General features: G+C 45.4%; 1 protein-coding gene across 5 annotated transcripts in view; it reads left to right on the top strand.

The window, feature by feature from the left end:
* Window positions 1-1009: 1009 nt before the first annotated feature.
* CCDC85C (coiled-coil domain containing 85C) overlaps window positions 1010-24282 on the top strand; it is a 165748-nt gene continuing 142475 nt past the window's right edge. Inside the window, exons 1-2 of one of the 5 annotated variants that reach the window (XM_081914051.1) lie at window positions 1022-1752; window positions 2095-2846. In XM_081914051.1, coding sequence (XP_081770177.1) covers window positions 2141-2846 — 706 coding nt within the window. In that variant the 5' untranslated portion in view covers window positions 1022-1752; window positions 2095-2140. Of the gene's footprint in view, window positions 2847-24282 lie in introns of all 5 variants that reach the window. The other 4 variants (XM_081914053.1, XM_081914054.1, XM_081914052.1 and 1 more) reach the window with 4 other exon arrangements.

Here is a 24282-nt window from a genome sequence, read left to right on the forward strand (position 1 = left end):
CTGTTAGATCAGGCACAGAATTTATAGGGTGGGGTGTCAGCCAGGCCAAGCCTATTTATTTTAAAGGAGGAACCCCAGCAGGATCACAATACCTTCCTTTTGTATTTAAACCTTTACTTGGGTCTGGTTAGAAGAAAAAGGGAAATATGTAAGGAAATTTATTTTAATCTAAAAAAAAAATCCAGACAAAAGCTCCAGAACACATTTATGGGTGATTTTTTTAAAAAATAAAAACATCTATTGGCTTTGCTTCTTGGCTTGGGAGATTGACGTTGAATGAAAGTCCACGAAAGGAGACACATTTCCGACACCCCTGTGATGGGTGTTTTTTTATCCTCTGCGATGCGGGTGCGCGCCCCTTTCCCGCACGTTACAACTAGCCCACCATGGTCGTCCGCGGGTACTTAGCCCCACACTGCTCCCAATTTCTGCCTGCTCGGCTGTTTCTCCCACCCGATCTGAACCCAGAAATATTCCCACCCCACAAACTTAACCGTTCCATTCGCCGTCGTCCTCAAAACGGACGCCCCCCCCCCCAATCTTCCCGCTTGCACAGACCAAAGAAATTCCCGAGCCGATAAACACGAAATGAGAAAATAAAATGAGGCTGCGGCCACAACAAATCGAGGATTTCCCAAGTTGTGCTCCGTTGCGCACGGTTGCCTGCGATCCTTTCCCTGCTCTGGGTTCGAAGGCGCGGGTTAGAGGTGACTTTTAGGAGAAAAGAATAAGAGAGGAAGACGGATCAGGAGCGGGGCGGGAAGCCTCCTTTTGTCTGCTGATGCTCCCGGTTGCTGTGGGGGGGGGGGAGAGGGGCGCGCGCGCGGCCCCTTTAAGCTAGGCGCGCCGCGCGTCTACCTTTCCCTTTTGCACACCTGGCTCTTTCGAACTGCGCCCTCGCCGCCGCCTCATTGGCTGCGGCGCGCCGGCAGCGCCGCTTCTCCCCGGTAACCTGACCCCGGGGCGGAAAGGGAAGGCAACCTGAACGGGCTTAGGGGCAGGGAGGAGAAGCCGCCTTTGCCCAGGGTTCTCTGGATTGGGCCATCGCGAGGCAGCGGGAGGAGCTTGGCTCCGTCATCTGCCCGCCTGCAAAACCGTGCAGGGCTCGGCGGCTGCTGAGAGCAGGGCGCTCCAAGGGGAGAGGGGCGTCTGCAGATCTCTCTCTCTCGATCTCCGCCGCACTCGCTTTCCTATTTCTCGCTTCTTCTTCAGCTGCATTCCAGGTTTTCCTCCTCCCGGAGCCTCCCACCTCCTTTTCTCCTCCCCTCGAGGAGGCGGCGCCTCGTTTCAAGCTCTCTTTCTCCCTCTCCCCCTGACTCTCCTGTTCCATTAAAGGAATGCTCTCCCCTCCGCCCCATCTCGCCATCACCTTCTCGCCGTGAAATTTAAATGCAGTTTTGACACCCCCCCAAAAAAGAGAGAGAGAGAGAGAGAAGAAGGGACTGACATCATCCTGCCTCGGAACTGAAAGCGAAGAAAACGAAGGCGAAGGGATCTGCTTCTCAATTTTTAACCATTATTGTTTCGTTTTGTTATAACTCTCCAAGCTGCTGGCTGGCTCGCCGAGGGTGCGCGCTCAGTGCCCCTAGCGCAAGATTTTTTTTGTTTTATTTTGCAGCGGGGGATCGAGGTGGCAGCGATGTTGGAGCAAGTGAAACGGGCAAAGACCTAAAGCAGGTTGATCTACAAGCCAACAACTGCTCCCCCCCCCCCCGCTCCTGCGCGGCTTGCTGTGGTTTTGATTAACCTCTGGTAAGTTGATTGCTTCACTTGGAGAGAAAAAATAGCTACAGAGCTTTCGGAGCTGATCCTTTTTTAATTTGGGTTGTGTGGCTTTTTATTTTTTTGGCGTCGAATTTTAAGGCATGGGAGTTGTAGGCAGGAGAATGCGATTTTCAGAAATGAGTGGATTTGCTCTTCTTCCTTGTTGTGCTCTTCCCTGAAGAATTATAGTGAACTGGGGGTTTTGTGTGTGTTTGTGTTGTTGTGTTTTTTTTTAAAAAAAGAAACCCTCCAAGATGTTGCATTAAAAAACATTTTGACCTGAAGGATTAAAAAATAAAATAAAAACAATTTTATTTAATTTTTGTGAAGGGCAGTTTTCTTAAAGGAGTAAAAGTAGAAGTGGCTCTTTACAAACATGGCAAAGAATTCTGTGGAAGGGTCCAAGGAAGACCTGAGCAAAGTGACGGAAGAGGACATGTTGAGGTGCAGCAAGGAAGAACTGGTGAAGAGGCTGAAGAAACTGGAAAGCGAAAAGATGAACTTGATGGTGGAACACGGCAACTTGATCAAGGACGTGAACCAGAGGCTCCAGATTCACTTGCACGAGATCAGGGGGCTGAAGGAAGTGAACCAGAAGCTCCAGGACGACAACCATGAACTGAGGGAGCTCTGCTGCTTCCTGGATGACGACCGGCAGAAGGGGAAAAAGCTGTCCAGGGAATGGCAGAGGTTCGGGAGGCACACGGCCGGCGTGATGTGGAAGGAGGTGGGGATGTACCAGCAGAAGCTGAAGGAGCTGGAGGCAAAGCAGGACTCCCTCATGAGGGAGAACATGGAGCTGAAGGAGATTGTCCTGATGTTGGACGAGGAGAGAAACGGAGCGGGCTCTCGGAGTTCGATAGACAGCCAAGCCAGCCTCACCAACCTGAACGGGGGCTCTGGAACCAGGGATGTTGGAGATGGGAGCAGTACCTCCAGCACTGGCAGCGCAGGGAGCCCAGACCATCACCACCATCTTCACCATCACAAACCTGTTGAGAACAAGGCCGGAGCTATCCGGAGGTCGATGGATGACCTTTCTGCACCGCTTCACCACCGGAGCATCCCTAATGGACTGAATGGTAAGTTTTCTTTAAATCCACTTCTCTCTCTCTCTCTGAATTGGAAATAGCAAGAAGCTTAGAGATCAGTCCACCTGTGGGATTTTGGCTTTGTTTGAGGCCTGTTGATCCTGTCTTGCAACCTGACACTTGTCCTCTTGACTTACAACTCGCTTAACAGAAGTCACGCTACGTAGGTTAATGTTAACCCATAATAACAGCCCAGCCATGCTAGCAGTCTGGGTGGTTAAGGAAAACCCCCCACCCCACATTTTTCAACACATATTTTTTGGGAGAGTATAGCTCAGGAAAAAATAGTTATAAGTATGGAACCATGTGTCAGTGCTCAGTTAGCACAGAGGTGCAGTCATTGTGTTACCTGCGTCTCTTGTGACACTCTCCCCCCCCCCCCCGCCCAGTACTCAGCAGCAGGAGCTGTTCTGTTCATGGTACCAGCCTGTCATTTAGGAATTCCTGCTTCTTGGCTCCTGTGCTAACAGAAAGCTTGGCTATGATGTGCTCTTGCTTCTCCACAGAGTCTCCTGGGCAGGAGTGAAGGCTCTGGCCTCCTATTGTCTAGGCTTCACCATCTGCAGCAAAACAAACAAACAAATAGACAGACACAGCTCCCTTGTCTCCAGGGTTTTTGCCAGGTTCAGTTCATTAGCATGTAAGAAAAGCGCTTTGGGACCGAAGATGTCACAGGGATGCATACGAGATCTGGATGAGTGCAGGTCAGGCAATGGTAGCTGAAATGCTGGGTCCCAAATGTACTGTATTGAGGATCTGATTTTTTTTTGTTATTTTTTTTAAAAAACCCCAGTTTCTTTTATTGCTGGTTGAGTGCAGAACAGTTTTGCTGCTGATACCAATGCATCATTGCAATATGTTCGCTAGCTGGGCCATTGAAGTGGAAGTTGTGGTTCTCCCTCCTGCTCCATTATAAGGCTAAATAAATGGATTGTGTGGAGTTTCTAAATTAAACAGTGTTTAGTGAAATAAAATAAAAAGTTTTCCCCTTCAGCCTTTAATGTTTAGTTTTCTCCTGTTACCTGTTTGATCGTTTGAGCACCACAGAAAGCATAGCAGGGATAGTGATGATGGCAGTTTTAAGTCCTCATCTGTAAGGTGGTGGTGAAAATGCTGATTCTTAGGTCTTTGCAATTTTCTCTCTCGCTGAACAATATCTGTGCCAAAAATATTGGTTAGTGTATGTGTAGTTTTGTGTGTGTGTGTGTGTGTGCGCTTAATTTGCTGTTCGTCGGTGATTGGATCCATATAAATATTCTGAGTCACTTCTGCTAAACCCTGATACAAAGCTGATGTGATCTCATACTTATTTTATATATCTGCCTACATGTTGAGCTCATTCTGTCTCGAGGGCTTAGCAGAGTACGGGAACTTGGTTAGCATGCTGACAGTAGGACGAAATGTGTGCGCGCACGTGCCTTTGTAATGTTACACGCATCAGATTGCCAAGTGAAAAACTATCCTCCTTATCGCCTTGCCTGCAGCCGCCAAATTTGGTTCAGATAAAACTTAGCATATCATCTCTGAAAGGTGTTCAGACTTTGAGAGTAGCCAAGGAATGAGAAGTTGATGGAGATGCGGCAGCCGCTCAGTCTGGCCACATGCTTTCTGGACTTTATACAAACAGAAAAGCCATGGGTATTGTAGGATGAGAGGTGGATTTTGGGGTCCTCACTTGAACAAACCTTTCAATTTGTTATGCAGGGCATTGGGCACTGAGCACTATAGTTAATGCATGTGCAAATACCCTTCAAATCTTAGCAGACTGATGCCTAACCTTTTATATTTGGAAGTAAGTCTCACCAGCTGTGTTAGGCTTGTGCTATTGCTTTTGAGTCGAACATTGGTCATGCTGGCTGGGGCTCATGAGTGACATCTGGAGTGGCACAGGATTTATAATGGTGTAGGATGCTCCCCTGCACAGGGTGCTGAGCTGAGGGGCTGCCAAACAACAACAACACCTATATTTATACAGGTACCTACTCAACATTAGGGGATGCAGGTGGTGCTGTGAGTTAAACCACAGAGCCTAGGACTTGCCGATCAGAAGGACGGCGGTTCGAATCCCTACGACGGGGTGAGCTTCCGTTGCTCGGTCCCTGCTCCTGCCAACCTAGCAGTTCGAAAGCACGTCAAAAGTGCAAGTAGATAAATAGGTACCGCTCTGGTGGGAAGGTAAACGGCATTTCCGTGTGCTGCTCTGGTTCGTCAGAAGCGGCTTAGTCATGCTGGCCACATGACCCAGAAGCTGTACGTCGGCTCCCTCAGCCAATAAAGCGAGATGAGCACTGCAACCCCAGAGTCGGCCACAACTGGACCTAATGGTCAGGGGTCCCCTTATCTTTACCTTACTCAACATGAGGCCTTGGTCAGATGGGTGATTGAGTTGCTGCAACTATGACCCAGTGCACTTGAGAGCATTTGCAGAACAGAATGCAAGAGGGATGAGAGCATGAAAATAATAAATATTGGGAGGGGGCACCAAATGTTGTCATCGCTGAGGGTGCCATATCACCAGTGTCCACCGCTGTCTGGAGGGTATCTCATTGGTTACCTCTGCCCTATGGGATATCATTAAGAGAATGAGCCACAGAAGCCCTTGTGTTTGCTGTGCTCCTCCAGTGCTGCCCCAAGGAGGAATTTGGAAACTTCCCGTTCTTTTTTAGACTAACAGCGGTTTGCTGTAGTGTCCAAACCCTGACAAACTGTGGTTAGACTTTGCGATGTTTAAGGGAAACAAGACAGCTTTAAAACATGTTTTACAAAGCTGGTTTGTTTCTCTGTCTGTAGATTGGATTAACCACAGTTTAGGGTCTGGACATAACGCTAAACTGTGCTTAATTTAAAACAGAAGTAGTAGTTTCCAATCTTCTCACAGCCATGCTAGGGATGGAGGAGCGTGCCAGCCCAGATTTCCTGTGGGTCCTCCTTTCAATGTTAAATCATGGCTTAGTGTTGTATGTGAAATGGGCTATTGATTTCATTGGGGCTTGACTTCCAAACAAGTGTGCTTAGATAGGCAAGTGTGCTCAGAAGGCATCTTCTCAAAAGCAATTCAGTTTTGTTAAGAATAATGCTGTGTGAATTGATAAGTAGTGGATATTGTGGCTAAGATGACAAGAAGTGGCCTAGAGATTTTCTCTCTCACACTCATGTAGCCAACCTTTGTAGTAATACACCTGTCAGATTTGGCCTCTGGAGCTGAAAAGACCTTCTCTCCTGCCTCAAACATGTTACTGCCTTCAATCTTGCTGAAAACCTAAGGGAATCCATAGTTATGAAGAGTTCCTGTGCTTCAATTATTTACCAGTACACCACTGATTAATGTACTTTGATTTAATCCAAACCATACTCTCCAGACAAAATTTAGATAAGGGTTTTTAATGGAAAAGTTAGTTCTACACAAACACTTTGACTGAAGAAGGAGCATAACACCACAATTGCATCCCAAGGAACTCCTTGAATCAAGGCAATGGAAATCAAGAACAAAACTGGGCAGAATAATTTAATAGGCCTTTGGGCATGTAAGAATGGGATTCCTGAACAACTGACGGTCCAGGTGCAAATGACTGAGAAATAAGGGCAGAAAACTGGGGAGGAGGTCTGGCCATGGATTAGATGAGTGCGTGGTGTTCATGCTGAAGCTGAGAATGCGCTTGGTGTTTGAGTGATGGGGCAGGTGGATAATTTGCAGTGGAGTTGTGAGGGAACTGAGGTGTGATAAGAGAAGGTGGCTGGAATATTTGAGGTAAAAAAAGGAGGGATGGAGTGGAAGGGATGGATATTCACAATCCTGTTCAGTAGGGAAATATGGCCTCTCTGTCTTGGCCCTTGGGACTCACTCTAGGCCACAGGCCCTCCTAAGCCAAACCCCTCACCCGTTGTGTTTTGCACCCTCCTCAAGTTAGGAGGGTAGGCCCTGAACCAATGGCTTCAAGTTACAAGAAACATCAGGAAGAACTTTCTGGCAGTAATAACTGTTCGACAGTTGAACAGATTCCCTCGGACTCTGGTGGTGGACTCTCCTTCATGGGAGGTTTTTTCATGGATGCTTCAGTTGAGATTTTTGCATTGCAGGGGGTTGGACTAGATGGCCGTTGGGGTCCCTTTTTACTCTACAGTTCTATGATTCCATAAGTGTTTTTTGCCTGGCTGGAATGTGTTCTTGAACTCAGATTATGCTTTTTACTTGCCAGGATAGAGGTGGGTTTGTGCAGGCGGGCAAAGGCAGGACTGCTTGTACAGAGGTAGAAATCGCACGATTGCCCTGCCTCCTTTTGCTTCTGGTTCAACCCACCACTGGCATGCGGCCCCCAGAAGATTGCTGAGAAGGAGATATGACCCCTCTACTGGAAAAAGTTCCTGATCAGGAAATGGGAGAATACACTGTATTATGCAATGCTAAAGGAATGGCCCTCTGCTGTGGCAGGTCTCTTACAGGAGTCAACAATTACCCACAATGCTACTGTCCTTAACTGCCACTGGCATTTGGGCACTGCTGGTTTGTTAAACCCTTCCCAATGTTACTTGCAAGAACACCTAACAAAACCCGGGAGACTTGGCTGACTAAACACTGCCAATAGGAATTGATAGCAGTACTTCTACAAGATGGCGTTAAAGCTCCTATTTAAACTACCCTCTGCTAACCTGTCAAAGGAAATGGTAGTTTGCTTATTTTTGGCATTTTATGTACTGCCCAATCAACCGTGTTGTAGTTCTGCGAAAGAGCTCAAAGAGGAAACTACAGTTCCCAGCATTCTCCAGTTCTTTAGGAGTTCTGTCTTAGAAAAACTGCAGACTCTGCTCTAGTTGGCATGCCGCCTCTGACAGATTGCGGTAAAAAGGTTTCTCCAGTCCCACTTTGGGATGAGCGTTGCTATGCCTCTTTCAATCAAACCAGTTTTAAGTGTGTGCGGTATGGCTGTGCCTGAATAATGGATTCACAGGGCCCTCCACCCTGATGGAGAGAGAGGTTTTGCGCAAGCTCAGCAAGACTTGATGATTGAATTTGGATGCTGCTGTTCTGGCTTGTGATCTCCATAAAATTCTTCTTGCAATCTAGTTCAGCCCTCAGTCCTCATAATCTAAGTTTTGTTCTAATTTTGAGTATCCATACCCTGCCTTTCAGTTGAATGATTCTCTTTTTTAATGGTAATTTAATTTTATTATAAATTTCAATACATTACAAAACAATATACACTTAACATAACATTACACATATTACATACATATGTTACATACAAAACATACAACATATATCTCACCTTCACCACCCCTTCTACCTATCACGTGATTATTGACTTCCAACCAGTCTCATTGTGTAATTTTGTCACTCATTAAATCTATGCGCAATTCATATTATTTATTTTGTTTATCTTTTGTAATAATTACGCCTTTTTCACTTGTCTAATTTCTCTGTTCATTAGATTTATTTATACATCTGTCAGGAGATTTGTGTTTTCTATATAAATTTTGAGATAATCATTGAATATTGACCAATCTTTATTGACCCTTTGTGTGGTATTGCCTCTTAATCTCCCAGACAATTTTGCAAGCTGTGAGTACTCAATCAAGCTGAATGATTCTCAAGGTGACATAAGAATAGGCTGTGTTAATAGTGGGGATTGAGACCCCAAAACTGGACACAGCCACGGTCCAGCAATCCATAGCTCCCCTGGCTGATAGATGGCGCCCAAATATTCTTCCCTCTGGCTCTGCAATGCCAGGGCAAATGGCAGTTGGAGCTGAGTGTTATTTCTGGCAGGGAGAAAGGAAGCCAGCTCCTTGTAGCTGGTCTTTCTCTGGCTGATTGATGAGGCCAGGCTGAATGTCTCATTGCTCCAATTGCCTTTCCCCCTCTATATAACTGACTGCTGCGGTCTGCAGGAGAGAGGACCTCCTGTAGATATAAATTTCATCAAGAAGTGTAAGAACAGGTCCTTTAGTGTGGTGGCACCTACATGTTGGCAATCTCTCCTGGAGATTTTTATCACGGTTTGGATCTGGCTTGAAATTATGTTTTTTATCCTTGATGCTTTGAAATGTTGGTTGCTTTGGGATGTCTCCGGTGGAGTGATTTGCGAATGAAGTAAAAATAAATATTATTCCTTCGGAGGCAGGGGGCGTAACCTCCCAGTGGAAGGCACAGGCCCAAGTTTCTGTCTCATCTTCATAAGGAGACTCTAGAAAAGCAGTCTTGCGGTGGATCCATAAGCCCTCTGAATTCCCACTGTTCTGCCAAGCTGGGAGCACTGGCACTTTGCTGCTGGGTTCCAGGGAAGCACTGACGTCAACAGAAACATGTGTGGTAACTTGCCTAAGCTTCCCCTCTAGGCTATCAAGCCACCCACCCCACCCTCCCTTATGTTGTAGGGTTCTGGGGGTTGAGAAATCACTTGGCAATTTCGCTCCTTTGAATTCCTTTGCCTTGGAATACAGAGACGGGAGAGACGAATAAGTCTGGCACGGGGAAGGCAAATTGCTGCTGAGGCAGTTTTCTTGGGGTACTTCCTCCACTAAGCGCATGTGCGGCTTTTGGGAGAGGTAAAAATGCAGAAAGCGATGGTCTGTTCATAGGTTGAATCTCTTGTTGGGCTGTTGTTGCTGCTGCTGCAGGAAAGGTGCCCTATCCTGAATCATCCATATTATGGCCGTAACGGTGGAGGAGTATTTTACTTCATTTATTTACCAACCAATAGTTTAAACTCTGGTAAGCGCCTAAATGGGAGACATCTTGGGGACAATGGAATATCCATAGCTCAGTGTCTGGGCACATGTTTGGCATATGAAAAGTTCAAAGTTCAACCCCAACATCTCTAGGTAGGTCCAGAAGGATCCCTACCTGGAGATCCACTGCCCATTATTGTAGACAATGCTGAGTAGAAGGGATCTATGGACTGACTGGGGGATAAGCTAATTCCATATGTATTCATAGTGGGGGTCAGGTACTATCAAGTTCCAAAAGAACGTTTGCAAACCAGTTTGCAAATCACTTTTGTGGCATTAGAGAGTCAAAACGTCCAGGGCATTTGGGATCCAAAGTATGACTACAACCTTTAGAAGACATCTGAAAGCAGTCCTGTATAGGGAAATGTTTAATGTTTGGTGTTTTATTATGCTTTTACATTTGTTGGAAGCTGCCCAGACTATCTGGGGCAACCCAATCAGATGGGCGGGGTGCAAATAATGATGATGATAATTATTATTATTTTATTATCATTATCATCTTCAGACTGCTCTATAAATTCTGCCTCCTGAAGTATGTGTGGAACATTCTTTCGGAATTAACCAGGATGTACAAGAGTGCATAATTATGCCTGTATACCCTGTACCGAATAGAAATTTTGCTTGCCAGCAAAAATGAAAAGGGTGGCGCTGTTGTGGCCTTGTTCAAGCCCTTGCGTTTGTATAAAAGTGACTTAAGTCTGAAGCCTGCTTTCGTACCCTGTGGCACGTAAAACAGGTGTGCCATGTTTGTGCCACTTTTAAGATGCTGCAGTTGGCCCCAAGCTCACATTTTCCTTGGTGAAATGTTGTGAATGGCAAAACCTGCAGTTTGCTGCGTGGCGAAGCAGTAGTGCAGACACTTTACTAGCTGGCTGGAATGCAAATCGAGCTCCCCCCACTGAAAAGTGTTTTGTGAATCGGCTCTCCATTTGGGTACGCTGTTGGAATAACTTGCCCTGCGAACAATAGATTCCCTGAGCTTTGTTATAATCTGCTCATGTGTGTGAGCACAGTTCCTCCCACTTCTTGGCTGCCTGTGTGGGAAGGAACTCTCTGGCTGCAAGCCAACATTTTCTCCCCACCCCCCACCCCCTGGGTACGGAGGCCTCTGTTTTCCAAACATCCAGCTTCAGACACCCAAAGGTGGCTGGTGTTGGCGTTCAACTTGGTGATAAGTCCTGGATATGGGTTTCATTTGCTGAGAGTTGAGACAGCTATCTTCATATTCTTTCTTCAGCATCATTCCTGGGTTTCCTTCTAAACCTGATCTTTCTCTGAGTACGGATGTTAAGAACTTCAATGGCTCAGATAAGCATCAGTATTCTATGTAGTCCATCCTAAGTGCCTTTTGCAAAAGCCTTCACATATGTAAATGTGTGCCTCTTATCCACACTGTTTGTACTGAAGCTGAAAAGTCTGCTGTAGCAAAAGCAGTGTGTAGCAGTTCCATTAGGACTGTCATACCATTGCTGGTGGGAGAGTAAACTCTGAGTTTGGAGCTAAAAGAAACCCTCCAAAAACTCTACAATTTTGACCCCACCCAGAAGTCTGGTGTCAAGGCCAACTGTTACAAATCAGGGGTGGGCAGGCCCAGTTTTACTTTCATGTTTTAAGCTGGCATGTTTTCACATGCCACCTTCTTAACGTGTATTGAAAGGGTTGTCCAGTAGACATCAGAGAAAGCAAGTGTATATTTTTTTGTTAGAAAGTGAAGCTCCAGGGCCTTGCATGCAGAAGATTCAGTCGCCTGTTCTTCTCCAAATAGGGGCTGGGAATAGTCCCTGCCTGGGACCCTACAGAGCCACTTCTAGTACATATAGATAATGCAAAACCAGGTGAGCTAATGGTCTGCGTCCTGTATGTGGCAGCTTCCTTGTTCATTTTGTAGCTCAGCACTGCAGGTGCCTTGGTGTGAGACCTTTCTGACTCCCTCTTTTCTCTGCTTTTCTTTTCTGCTGTGCTTAGAAAAATACAAAGTGCCCAGGCTGCAGGTTGACATCCTCTTAGAAAAAGAATAGACGTGTTTTGAGAGTGTAAACATGTTTTGAGAAAGAACCTGATAGCAGCGTTCAAGGTCAAAATCTGTGAGGCATCTCCCCCCAAACAATCCTGAGAGTTCTTGAAGAAGCAGCAACTGGCATCTGCTCCCTGCTTTCCCCAAGGACATGAGAAATATAAAGGCTCCACTCCTTTTCATTGCACAGCTCCTAGTATGTGAGGTGTTTTATCAACCATTTTCTTCTTCTTTATTGCTACACTTAGCATCGTAGCTAAGCTTGGGAGCACAGAACCCGGAAAGCCCCATTTCAAATCACAGGGCATGTTGGCGCATCATGCTCAGCCATACTATGGCGTATCATGAATGCACAGGCTCCTGAGGAGGCAACTGCACCCGTTTGCTCCTTCCTAGGCTCTTTAGGTCAGTGTGGCACAGCCAATAAACCAAGCTTTGGCTTAGCATGTTGTCCAAACCCAAAACCATGTGGTAAGTGTTCTCTTCTATAACCGTGATGACCTGTAGCCAAGGTTTGTCCTATGGTAGAGGTTTTTAAAAACAGTTAAGAAGTGGTGTGTGTCTGTGTGTACCATCTCCCTTGTGGGGAGAGGTGGTTCAGAGTTTGGCTGCAGTTCTCTGTTTTAAGAATGATGAAGGTGCCCAATAGAAATTCACCCAAACATTTCAATCAGAGTCTTGGATTTTTATTTTTTAAAAAACATGCACAAAACGTTAACACAGTAAAAGCTCTTTTAGGAAAAAAACAAATCTGGCATTGAGGTCATGATACTTTGCTAAAAGATTTGTTAAGAAACAAACCCAGAATATGCTGCAATGTAGGAATGCGTATTGATTGCATGTGAATATTCTGCTCAAAAGCAAGCTTAAACATTAGCTTGTCCCCTAAATGACTCTCTCCCCAACACTCTTTCTTTCCCGGATGTGTTTCCATGACTCCACGTTCTTATGGTTGGAACCTTAGATTTTGATCAGACAAGGCCTTTTGAAATTTTATATTGATCCCACGGAGCGCAATGCTTGTTTCCCTTTTAGATCCCAAAAGACAGAGTGGTAAGGCTGAATAGGATCCAAATGCCAACCTTTTTTAATTTGTTTTATGAGGTAGCAACTTGTGTTTACTGCTGTGTTTCTAAGGACTTTCCCTTCCAGGATCTGGCTCAGCTCAGAACCTGCTTACTTTCACAGGTAATAGTGATAACATTGGGCCTCTTCAGCCCATTTAAGCCCAACCTCAAACATGGGACCCATTGAAGTGCTTTACTGTGTAGATCTTCTACCACCCCGACCCACTTTTTTTAAAAAGAAAACTACAGCAGTGGGAACACTGTGATTCCCGTCAGATCAACTCATGACCCAGTTACAGGTCACTTGGACACCAGAGATCTAGGCCAGCTTGCAGCACAGAGCCAGAACCCTGCACCCCCAGATGTTCCAGACAGATTGTCATGTGCAATTGCAGCCTGTGATTTCGTTTATCTGATGCACAGCCTGCCCGAGGCAGGGAGGAAATGGGTGCATGGCGTGTTTTGCCAGACATGATGGGAAAAGGGCTCTGGCCTGATTGAAGTGAGTGGCGACCAAACCTTGTGGGAGGAAAAGGAAGCTCCCGGTTCCTCTCTTCCTCACCCTCCTGTTACTTCCAGTCAATAAAGTGACCGACTGTGGTGGGCAGGTCTCCTATATCTGCGCTATACATTTGAAGCAGTTGTATATATATCACTTTATCTGCGTATCTGAATGAGCTTTACCAGTATATCTGAAGGAGCATCTCCACCCCCATCATTCTGCCCGGACACTGAGGTCCAGCACTGAGGGCCTTCTGGCAGTTCCCTCACTGTGAGAAGCCAAGTTACAGGGAACCAGGCAGAGGGCCTTCTCGGTAGTGGCGCCCGCCCTGTGGAACACCCTCCCACCAGATGTCAAAGAGAACAACAACTACCAGACTTTTAGAAGACATCTGAAGGCAGCCCTGTTTAGGGAAGCTTTTAATGTATTACTGTAGTTTAATATTGTGTTGGAAGCCACTCAGAGTGGCTGGGGAAGCCCAGCCAGATGGGCGGGGTATAAATAATAAATTATTATTATTATTATTATTTAATTATTATTATTAATTATTATTATTAATTATTATTATTATTTTAAGCAGTCATTGCTCCTCCCAAAGGATCCTGGGAACAGTAGTGTGTTAAGGGCACCAAACATTGTTAGGAGACCCCTGTTTCCCACTCACCCACGGAGTTTCATTTCCTAAATTTCCCTGGGAAAAGGGACAAATATTTAAACCACTCTAAGAACTGCAGCTTGGTGGGGGGGGGGGACAGGAGCCCCCTAACAATTCTCCTCAGTGCCCTTAAGAAACTACAGTTGGTTTGATAAAGCCTCAGATGCAGAGGGTACCAGAGAAAAGAAAACTCTGGCAGGTTACAGGCTCTTCTGCACAAGTGATGAAAAGTTGCATTTTGCTGAAATCTTCAATGTATAGGAGCCCTCTCTTCCTGTTACACCTGGTCACCTGCTCTTTCCAAGTTCCTTAGTTTGATCTGGGGGAGGACAAGACATGGGTGTGGTTCCAAACTGGCAATTTGGGCCAGTTTCTTTTCCCGTCCTACTTCCAGTGAAATTTGAGGTGTCCAAATGCCACACCCAATGGCTGGCATCTTAGATGGCTGCGGTGGCCATTCTTGTGGCTGGCTAGGTGTGGCAGGTAAGTGGCTCAGGTGTTGCCATTTCCTGGAATTTCTCTGAAGTGTGGCAAGAGGCAGGATGCGAAGAGCTATAATCTCCCCACTTCTTCGTGACATATCAAAATAACGATGGCTGGGTGGCAGACTGCAGGCTTGCCCCAACCCCTTCTAGCCCCACAACATTTTAATCATGGCGTGGCAGTAAATTTTGTGAGGAAAATGAAGCAATGAAGTTTCCATGTGCTTTATATTTCATATAAAAATGTTTTTGCATTGCTGTTTGGTGCGTGTCCTAGAACGAACGTGGGCCTCTGCTAATCTGGCCCTTGATTTTTTTAAAAATAAAATTGTTCAGCGCATTCCCTAGAAGCACCTGAAAGTAATTTCACAATTCAACATAACCTTTATGCAGAACAATTACACATATAAAAGCAATTAAGCATTACATATGTAAAAACAGTTAAAACCTAAAGCCTGTCCAGACACATAGATGTTTGTGTGTTTTTATCTTTTTATTGCTAATTTTAATTATTTTTAAGAGTGTTTGCTGATAATTTTAATGTTGCCAGCAAACTGCTTAGACATTTTATTGCACTCAAGTGCTGTATACATTTTGTTAATTAAACTAATTCACTGAAACAATAAATCTGTCTGTCTGTCTATGTCTGTCTGCCTATCTGCCTATCTATCTAGCTATCTAGCTATCTGATAACTTTTAGGAAAAGAGCCACAGCTCAATGGTAGAGTAACCGCGCCAGATGGGTGGGCATGAATAATAAAATTAAATAAAATTATTATTATTATTTGCATGCAGAAGGTCCTAGGTTTAGGTGGTGGCATCTCAGGTATGGCCTGGAGAGAACCCTGCCAGGAACCCCACAGAACTGCTGCTAGTAAGTATAGGTATTATTGATCTAGTTGGGCTAATAGAATCATAGAATTGTAGTGTTGGAAGGGACCACAAGGGACATCTAGTCCCACCCCTTGCAACTGCACCAGTGGTCTGACTTAATATGAGGCAGCTTCCAACGTTAGGAAATTCTCCAGATCCTCAGCTGGTTCCTAATTATGTGAGCCTCATAACCTTGGAATGTGTGGTGCGCCATTGATGTGACTCACCTGCTACATCATTCTAGATTCAGGTAGGTAGCCGTGTTGGTCTGATGCAGTCGAAATAAATTTAAAAAGTAAAAAATTGTCCAGTAGCAACTTTTGTTGTTGTTTAGTCGTGTCCAACTCTTCGTGACCCCATGGACCAGAGCACGCCAGGCACTCCTGTCTTCCACTGCCTCCCGCAGTTTGGTCAAACTCATGCTGGTAGCTTTGACAACACTGTCCAACCATCTTGTCCTCTGTCATCCCTTTCTCCTTGTGCCCTCCATCTTTCCCAACATCAGGGTCTTTTCCAGGGAGTCTTCTCTTCTCATGAGGTGGCCAAAGTATTGGAGCCTCAGCTTCAGGATCTGTCCTTCCAGTGAGCACTCAGGGCTGATTTCCTTAAGAATGGAGAGGTTTGGTCTTCTTGCAGTCCATGGGACTCTCAAGAGTCTCCTCCAGACCATAATTCAAAAGCATCAATTCTTTGGCGATCAGGCTTCTTTATGCTCCAGCTCTCACTTCCATACCTCACTACTGGGAAAACCATAGCTTTAACTATACAGACCTTTGTTGGCGATGTGATGTCTTTGCTTTTTAAGATGCTGTCTAGGTTTGTCATTGCTTTTCTCCCAAGAAGCAGGCGTCTTTTAATTTCGTGACTGATGTCACCATCTGCAGTGATCATGGAGCCCAAGAATGTAAAATCTCTCACTGCCTCCATTTCTTCCCCTTCTATTTGCCAGGAGGTGATGGGCCCAGTGGCCATGATCTTAGTTTATTTGATGTTGAGGAGCAACTTAGAAACCAGCTAAGTTTGTTCTGGGTATACGCTATCGTGAAGTGTGCAGTGCACATGACAGCTTATACCCAGAACAAACTTAGTTAGTCTCTAAGGTGCTACTGGACAATTTTTTTATTTATTTCGGCTGCTACATCATGTTTTGTCACATATATATAGACTTGCTATCCATGAGGTAGCTCAGATTGTTCCGGTTTGAGACCCCATGTGGTTCCCAGAAACATGTCCATTGCTGCTTGAATAGCTAAGTCAGTAAAGCATGAGACTCTTAGACTCGGGGTCGACAGTTCGAGCTCCACGTTGGGCAAATGCTTCCCGCATTGCAGCGGGTTCGACTGGAAGACCCTCGTGGGCCCTTCCAACTCTATGATCAATGTATTATTGGAGCATTCAAGACAAGGCACTTTGCCAAGAAACCACCACCTTGCCTCAGTTTGCCTGCTCGCCTTTCTGCCTGAATCTGTCCATATTATGGGTGCCTTGTCTAGTTCTTTTCCTTGGCTGGCTCTAGTCAAGCAGGGTACAGATTCTTTGCCCTTAGTGAGTAAAGCACAGGCGTATGGAAGGAAACACGCTGAGATATTTATCTTTTTGGCCAATTATGTTGCTGACTGATGTGTCTGCAGTAATAGCCCATCATGGCTATGTGGTTTTCCGAAGAAGGATTGCTGTCTCGGGGGTTAGGAGGGTGGAAAGATCGCCACTAGTACTATTGATCCCCACTTGTAAATGCTCACTTAGGGGGCACAATGTATTGCAGTAAAGCAGAGGTATGGATTCATTATTTGAAAGGAAGTGGCTGTTGCCCGGGGTGGGGTGGGGGTGGGAACTGATCCATGCTTGTGGCCATTAAGCCACAATATATACTTCCCTCTTCCTTGCCTCCCTGCCAGCCCTGTAGGCCAGAGAACCTTCTGTTTTCATTAAGGTATTGACAATCAATGTGCATGTTTGCTGGGATAAATTAATGAGGCCAGAAAGAGCAACAGGGGGCGGAGGCAGGAAACGGGGCTAGACCACTGGGATTTCAAAGCAACTGGCAAAGGCCATCCTGGATGTAAAAAAATGTTTCGAAAAGATAAATAAAGAACAGAGAAATGTGCATTACTTGTTTGTTTTAAATTTCCCAATTCCAAAGATCTCACTGTCTCTCTCTTGGTGTACATACCTTCCAATATTTCTCCAATGAAAATAACAATATCCTATTCCATATTAATAATAATTTTATTATTTATAACCCACCCATCTGACGGGGTTGCCCCAGCCGCTCTGAGCAGCTAACAAAATGAATTTCAATAGGGACAAATGTAAGGTTCTGCAACTGGGCAGGAAGAACCAGATCCACAAATATATGAGGGGGGACGCCTGCTTACTAGCAGTACATGTGAAAAGGATCCAGGGGTTTTCTTAGATTGCAAGCTTAACACGAGTCAGCAGTGTGATGCCGCAGCAAACAAAGCTAATGCTATTCTAGGTTGCCAGTTCAAATACGAAAACCAAGTTCTGCACAAAGCACAAGTGTCAGCCAATCTCCAGGAAAGGGGGAGTTCAAGCCTTGAGGGGCTGCTGCCAAGAATGCCCTTGAAGACCTGTGTGACGGCCTTAGATCGGTGGCAGAGCATCTGTGGCACAATGTCTCCTGGAGGGGTAGGCAAAGACACCTGCCCAAAATCTTGGAGAGCTGCAGTCAGACAATACTGAGGTGGACAAGCCAGTTCTCTGACTCAGGAAGCTGCCCTGTACCATGTTCCTTCCTAGGATACCGATTACATTGTCAAGAATGTGGGGTGAACAGCTTGTGGTTCTGGGGCCACACCTGCCTCACCAAGGCTCCCAGGTCCAAGCAGCCACATACCAACAGAAAGAGGGAGATGCTCCCAGAGAGCTGGTTGGTCTGGTTTGACAGCTTTGGTCTGAGAGACTTTCATGTGCAACGCAATCATCTCTTGCTGATGCTGCCTATAGATTTGTTCTCTTGCCCAGACTCTTATTTGTACATCAGTTGAAATGCACCCACATTTGAAATGGACTATTGCCTAGCGCTCACATCAGTTAAACCTGATAGTTCTTGAGAGTTCAGCTGCCCAAAAGGTCTCTGTGTTCCCTTGCTTATATAATTTAGTATTTGTTACTTTTGCCTCAAATCTTTCCCCTTCTCTCTTTCTCTGACCGCCACCTCTTCCGCTGCCGTTTCCCGGTTTCCTCTCGGTTTTGGTATGTCCTAGCTAAAAAACTTCAGAATAAAGACCCCTTATGGATTGCGAGAGAAAATCAATCAAGAGCCTCTGGGCCGTTGATGCAATTATGGTCTCATACCTGTCCGAGGCAATTAAATAATGGAACGGAAACTGAGTAATGTCAAATATCTGGTTCCTTCCCGCGGTACATGATTACAAAGGATCAAATTAATTTAAGCCGTGGGCCTGCTAAGTTAGAGTGCTGCGTTTAGGTGAAGACTGGCTGGGGAATTTGGGAGAGTGAAGGTCCTGAATCATTTAGCATGGGAGCAATCTGAGAGGCAGTAAATAATATAGTTTGGTTTTAAAAACTCAGTCATGGGGAACTTGTCCAGAAGAAGAAACCATCCCTTGAGATCTGTTATATTTAAACAGGAAGTGTAATATTGGCAGAAAGTATCTGATACCAAAATTCCTACTTGAAGTGTTTATTCAGTGTTGGCCTAGGCATAAAAAGAGAACCCCTGTGTATTAATTCCTGGATTGGTTGTTTGATAAGAATATATTTGCTGGTTCGGAGCAGCAGCACAGTGACCTGTCAAGAACAACATGAGCAGAGCTTTAACCTCTTGTTGGTAACCAATCTATGGTATTCAGATGTGTTTTGCCCCTCAGAGTGGAAGCTCAATAGAGCTCTCATGGTAAACAGCTTTCGGGAAGCCTATTCTTTTACATACAATATGATATATATGCAATTTAATAGCTGTCACAAAGAGGGTGGAGCAAATTTCTTTTCTATAGGACCAGAGGGTAGTATCCAAACCAGTGGGTCCAAATTACAAAAAAGAAGGGGGGGGGGAGAGAGATTTCAACTAAACAGCAGTGTGATGCAGCAGCAAAGAAGGCTAACACTATTCTCGGCTGCATCAACAGATGTATATAGTCCAGATCAAGGGAAGTAATGGTCCCACTCTATTCTGCCTTGGTCTGACCACATCTGGAATAGTGTGTCCAATTCTGGGCACCTCACTTTAAGAAGGATGTTGACAAGCTGGAACATGTGCAGAGGAAGGCAACCAAGATGATCAAGGATCTGGAAACCAAGCCTTATGAGGAACCTTGAAATAACAGTTTGCTCTTTTTTAAAAAAAATAAGGCTGAACAAATAACCTCTCAGAGGTATTGTGCCAACCAAATAGTATGATTTTTATCTGGAGAATACCTGCCATGTTTCTTCAGCTGACCTTAAGAGCTGTTCGACAGTGGAATTTGCTGCCCAGGAGTGTGGTGGAGTCTCCTTCTTTGGAGGTCTTTAAGCAGAGGCTTGACAACCATATGTCAGGAGTGCTCTGGTGGTGTTTCCTGCTTGGCAGGGGGTTGGACTCGATGGCCCTTGTGGTCTCTTCCAACTCTATGATTCTATGATTCTATGATTCCTCGAACCCATCTGACTGATAACAGAAAGGTTCTTTTGCGAACCTTTCCCCAACCCAACAATATCCTTTTGGAGGTGGCCAGAAGTGCGTACGGTATTTCAAATGCATGCACGAGCTTTTCTCATTCTTGTGTTACCGTGCGGGGGGAAGGGGGTGGGAAAGAGTTCAAGTGCTGAATTGCTCAGAGCTGTCAAAGGTACAGGAGTCCTGCCAGGAAGGGAAAAGCAAACAAACAAACCATGACAACCATAATCTTGTACTCTGACTTCTGCTGTTTGCTCCAGGCCTCTCTGCATGGGTGGGACTTGGAGTGCTTACGCTGGCAATCAACTGGCTGTCCGTGGGATGAAGCTCATATAGATTTAGCGCAAGGAGGGAGAGCTTTTCGGATCGTTGCTACAAGTTACGGGGAAAACTCCTCCTGAGGAGCAGTGGAATTCCTCCCTGCGGCTCCTCTTTCTTGTAGAGGCTTCAGGAAGAACTGCCTGCAGTTCCCCCAAGCATTCTTTCGCGAACGTGTGTTGGGGGGTTGCAGCCAATTTCAGAAAAAATCGAGGCTGAAGGATAAACCACACGTTTCAGGGTTCCTTAACTGAAAACCAATAGGATCGTAGAATTGCAGAGTTGGAAGGGACCTCAAAGGTCATTTAGTCCAACCCCCTGCAGGGCACAAATCTTTCGCAAAATGTGGGGCTCAAACGCACAACCCTGAGATTAAGAGTCATATTCTCTAGTGACTGAGCTATCTGCTTTGGGAGGCTGCAAATTTGAGTGAAGGTGGAGCATTGGGAGAGGAAGGGGTGCTTAATTACCATACTTTTATGTGTATAAGACTAGGGTTTTTTTTTTTTTTACTTTAAAAGAAGGTTAAAAATCTGGGGGTGTCTTATACATGGATAGTGCATATGACCATTTTTAAAATTTGGGGTCCCCAAAAGTAGGGAGCATCTTATACATGGGGCATGGCTGATTAGAACAGTGAACAAAAACACTGCCCGCTGCAACATTTTGTTGCAGGCCCCACGTGCTAAGCATGACACGTTTCCTGCAAAACCTTGGGCTGCGAGATTCTCAGTAAGACAAACTCTCCCTGTGTGTGTGTTTTAAGTCTCACGTCCCAATTCATTAAACGAGAGTGCTCGTTAGGGTGGGTGTTTGTGGGTGGGCGTGTAAGTAAAATGAGCCGTTGCTGTTCTTGGCTTTTGCTTCAACCATGCAGTGACTTTCAGAGGCAAGCAGCACTCTTGTTTCTATGGAGAGGGAAGTGTTCACGCAGCCTTTAATTTGGGAGATGGAGCTAACCTTCTCCTATGCTTCACAACTCAGTAAGCAGCGTGAAGACAGATTCTCGGAGACAATGCTACTTTTTCTGCCAGCAGATATCTATTTGTGGAAATGGGTCAGCTTCCTCTTGGTGGACACGTTAGCGCTCCAGTGCCTGGGAGCACTTGCTTTACAATTTTTCTGTCCGCGACGCAGGCAGCAGAGCTCCTCTGCATAACTACTCGTGGCAGCCCAGTGTTTCATGAATTGAAGCGAGTTAACCACAAGGAGAGGATGACATTTCGAGACAGCGCAGGATGAATTCCAAGTCCCGGGCGCACGCACACGAGTTGGATTGCTGTAAAACAAAAGGGGATGTTGTTGTTTTTAGTAGCAAATGCGAGCACAGAAACCATATAAAGGGAGGCATGTTTAAAACAGCCCCAACCGTGGGTTTATTCCATTACCTGCGCAAACCTTTGGTGTTAACGAAATCTCACCTGAACTGATGCTGGGCTTCGGTGTGATGGTGGCTAGCTTCACTGTGGGGCTGCCTTTGTTATTGTTATCACATCCCTTCTACGCAAGCCTTTGAGGGTGATGTGCGATAAAAATGGCGGAAATCGGTTAACCACAAAGAAAACCCCGACAGCGGATACTTATTTTTTTAATATAACGAAATAGGCACCAATGGCAGAGGCCCAATCTAGCTGGAAAAGCCTTTGAGAATGAAAATGCCTTCAGTTGTTTCTGGAAAGTGCAGAGAGTATCTCAACAACAGTACTATCCACCAGGAAAGGGGCAGCCCCACTGAAAGCCCTGCTGAATTACTAGGGCAGAGGCAGAGCCGGGACACTAAATTACAGTGGTACCTCTGGATACGAACGGGATCTGTTCCAGAGTCCCGTTCGCATCCTGAGTAGAACATAACACGCGACTGTGCATCTGCGCATGTGCGGGTCGTGTTTTGCCGCTTCCGTGCATGCGTATGATGTCATTTTGAGCGTCCGCGCATGCGTGTGCGACGAAACCCAGAAGTAACGCGTTCTGTTACTTCCGGGTGGCCGCAGAGCGTAACTTGAAAATGCTCAACCTGAAGCATATTTAACCCAAGGTATGACTGTACTGTTTCTGTACCATTTACATTTCTACCTCCTTTTCTGTGGAATTCAGAGAGCCTTCATCACACTAGATTCCCAGTATGCTAGGGAGCAAACTATGTGGCTTGTATTTGGCACGAGAGGGCATGCAGACATGGGGATGTGTCATCTCTTTGTTCTGGGGATCTAACTGATGTGACTGCCACTATCTGGGGGTTTGCTAAAAACTCGAGGGTGGCCTTAGTGGTTTTGAATACCTGAGGCAGGTTAAAGAGTTTAGAGCCTGCCCCCCCCCCGTGTTCTTGTATTTGTAAATAGAACATTTGGTACATAGACACCTTCAGAGCTCTCTCACCCAGAGGAAATTATTCTGGCAGTGCCCTGGAACTTGTCTCTGCTCAGGAAAGTTGAGTGTCAAATGCATGACAATAGAATGGAATATTATCAAAATGGCGTCGCAGTTGAGAGCTGCATTAGAAAATGGCAACCCAAGCTCTGTCGACATAGAGCTTTTCTAAGAAGGCTGCATCATTTACAGTAAAGTCGGGCATAGTGCTGAAAATTGGTCATGTAGCCCACAGCAGCTTGGTTCACATGTTGCGGCCAAACATTTATACCCCATTTTGGGCTTATGAGCTGGGAACTAAATTGGGAAGTGAATGCCCAAACTCAGACATTCTGATTCCCCATCTCACTTCCTGATTTGATCAAATCACAGTTTGCTGTTATATCTAGACTGGGCAAACTACATGGTCAGTTATTAACAGCCAGAAAAAGAGAGAAAACACATCACCAAAAAATAGAGTAAGGAAAGATGTTACACATTTGCATAAACTTTATATGCGCTGATATTTGTGTGCAGATGCATATTAAATATATTTTAACTGGCCTTGGACCAGACAGCCCTTCAAAAATAGAGGACTGTCCTCTGTCCGGTGGGACACCTCAAGTTTCTGCAAAGCATTGTTTTCCTTGGTTGGATGTAAGGGCAACCATGGTTTGAGCAACCTAGGAAATGAGGAAAAGAATTGAATTGCAGTACGTGAGGGGAGGAGATAATGGGAGCCTGAGGTTTGGAAACAGACAAACCCAGAAATAGCTTGCCTCTCCGGGAGATATATAGGGAGGTAGCTTTTAAGGTGATGGATGCTTGACAGTATGTCCCTTCCCTCTGCAGCCACTCTGACTATGTGATTTCTGCCAAGTTCTCAGTTTTATATTAGCTGCTGTTGGCCTAATTTTGTTGTGACAGCTCCAAACTACAGAGCAGGCTTTTCCTGTGCCAGGGGCTCCTAAATTTAAGCAGGCAAAAAGCTGTTTTGGACACCCAAGGAGATTTGTGTGCAAGGCACATGGCAGGACTGCAGTAGGGCTAGACTGACTCTTAAGCTTGGTGGCTCAACTTTGGTTGCCCCTAAATCCACAATTTGAAACCTGATGCAGAAGAATTGAAGAACTCTATTTTATTACTTTTATATTATTCAATTCCGTTAACGAATTGCTTCCCGTAAAATATCTCAAGAGTGATTTCCCAGTAAAAACCTTTGCTGCGCTTCAAAAAAATGGAGATTGTAGATTGGAAATGGATCAGAAAAGGGGGGCAAAGATGATCAACGGGTTTGGAGAGACTCCCCTCTGAGGGAAAGGTTGCAGTGGTTGAGGGTTCTTAGTTTCAAGAAAAAGCGACTTAGAGGCAACATTGTATAAGTTTACAAAGCAGATAGAGGAAAGGTTTTCTCCCTTGTAATGTTCGTACTCGTGGACATTCAACGAAAGTCGGAAGATTCAGGACAGCTTTTTAAAAAGTATTTCTTCACACTGTGCATCATTAAACTATGGAACACTCTCGCACATGAGGCAGTGATCGCCACCATCTTGGATGGCTGTAGAAGAGGGGAAATTCGTGGAGGATAAGGCTATACAGTGGTACCTCAGGTTACAGACGCTTCAGGTTACAGACTCCACTAACCCAGAAATAGTACCTCTGGTTAAGAACTTTGCTTCAGGATGAGAACAGAAATTACACGGTGGCTGCAGCAGGAGGCCCCATTAGCTAAAGTGGTACCTCAGGTTAAGAACATTTTCAGGTTAAGAACAGACCTCCAAAACGAATTAAGTTCTTAACCA

This window comes from Podarcis melisellensis (assembly GCF_964234715.1).
Source record: "Podarcis melisellensis genome assembly, chromosome: 1".
NCBI classification, from domain to species: Eukaryota; Metazoa; Chordata; class Lepidosauria; order Squamata; family Lacertidae; genus Podarcis; species Podarcis melisellensis.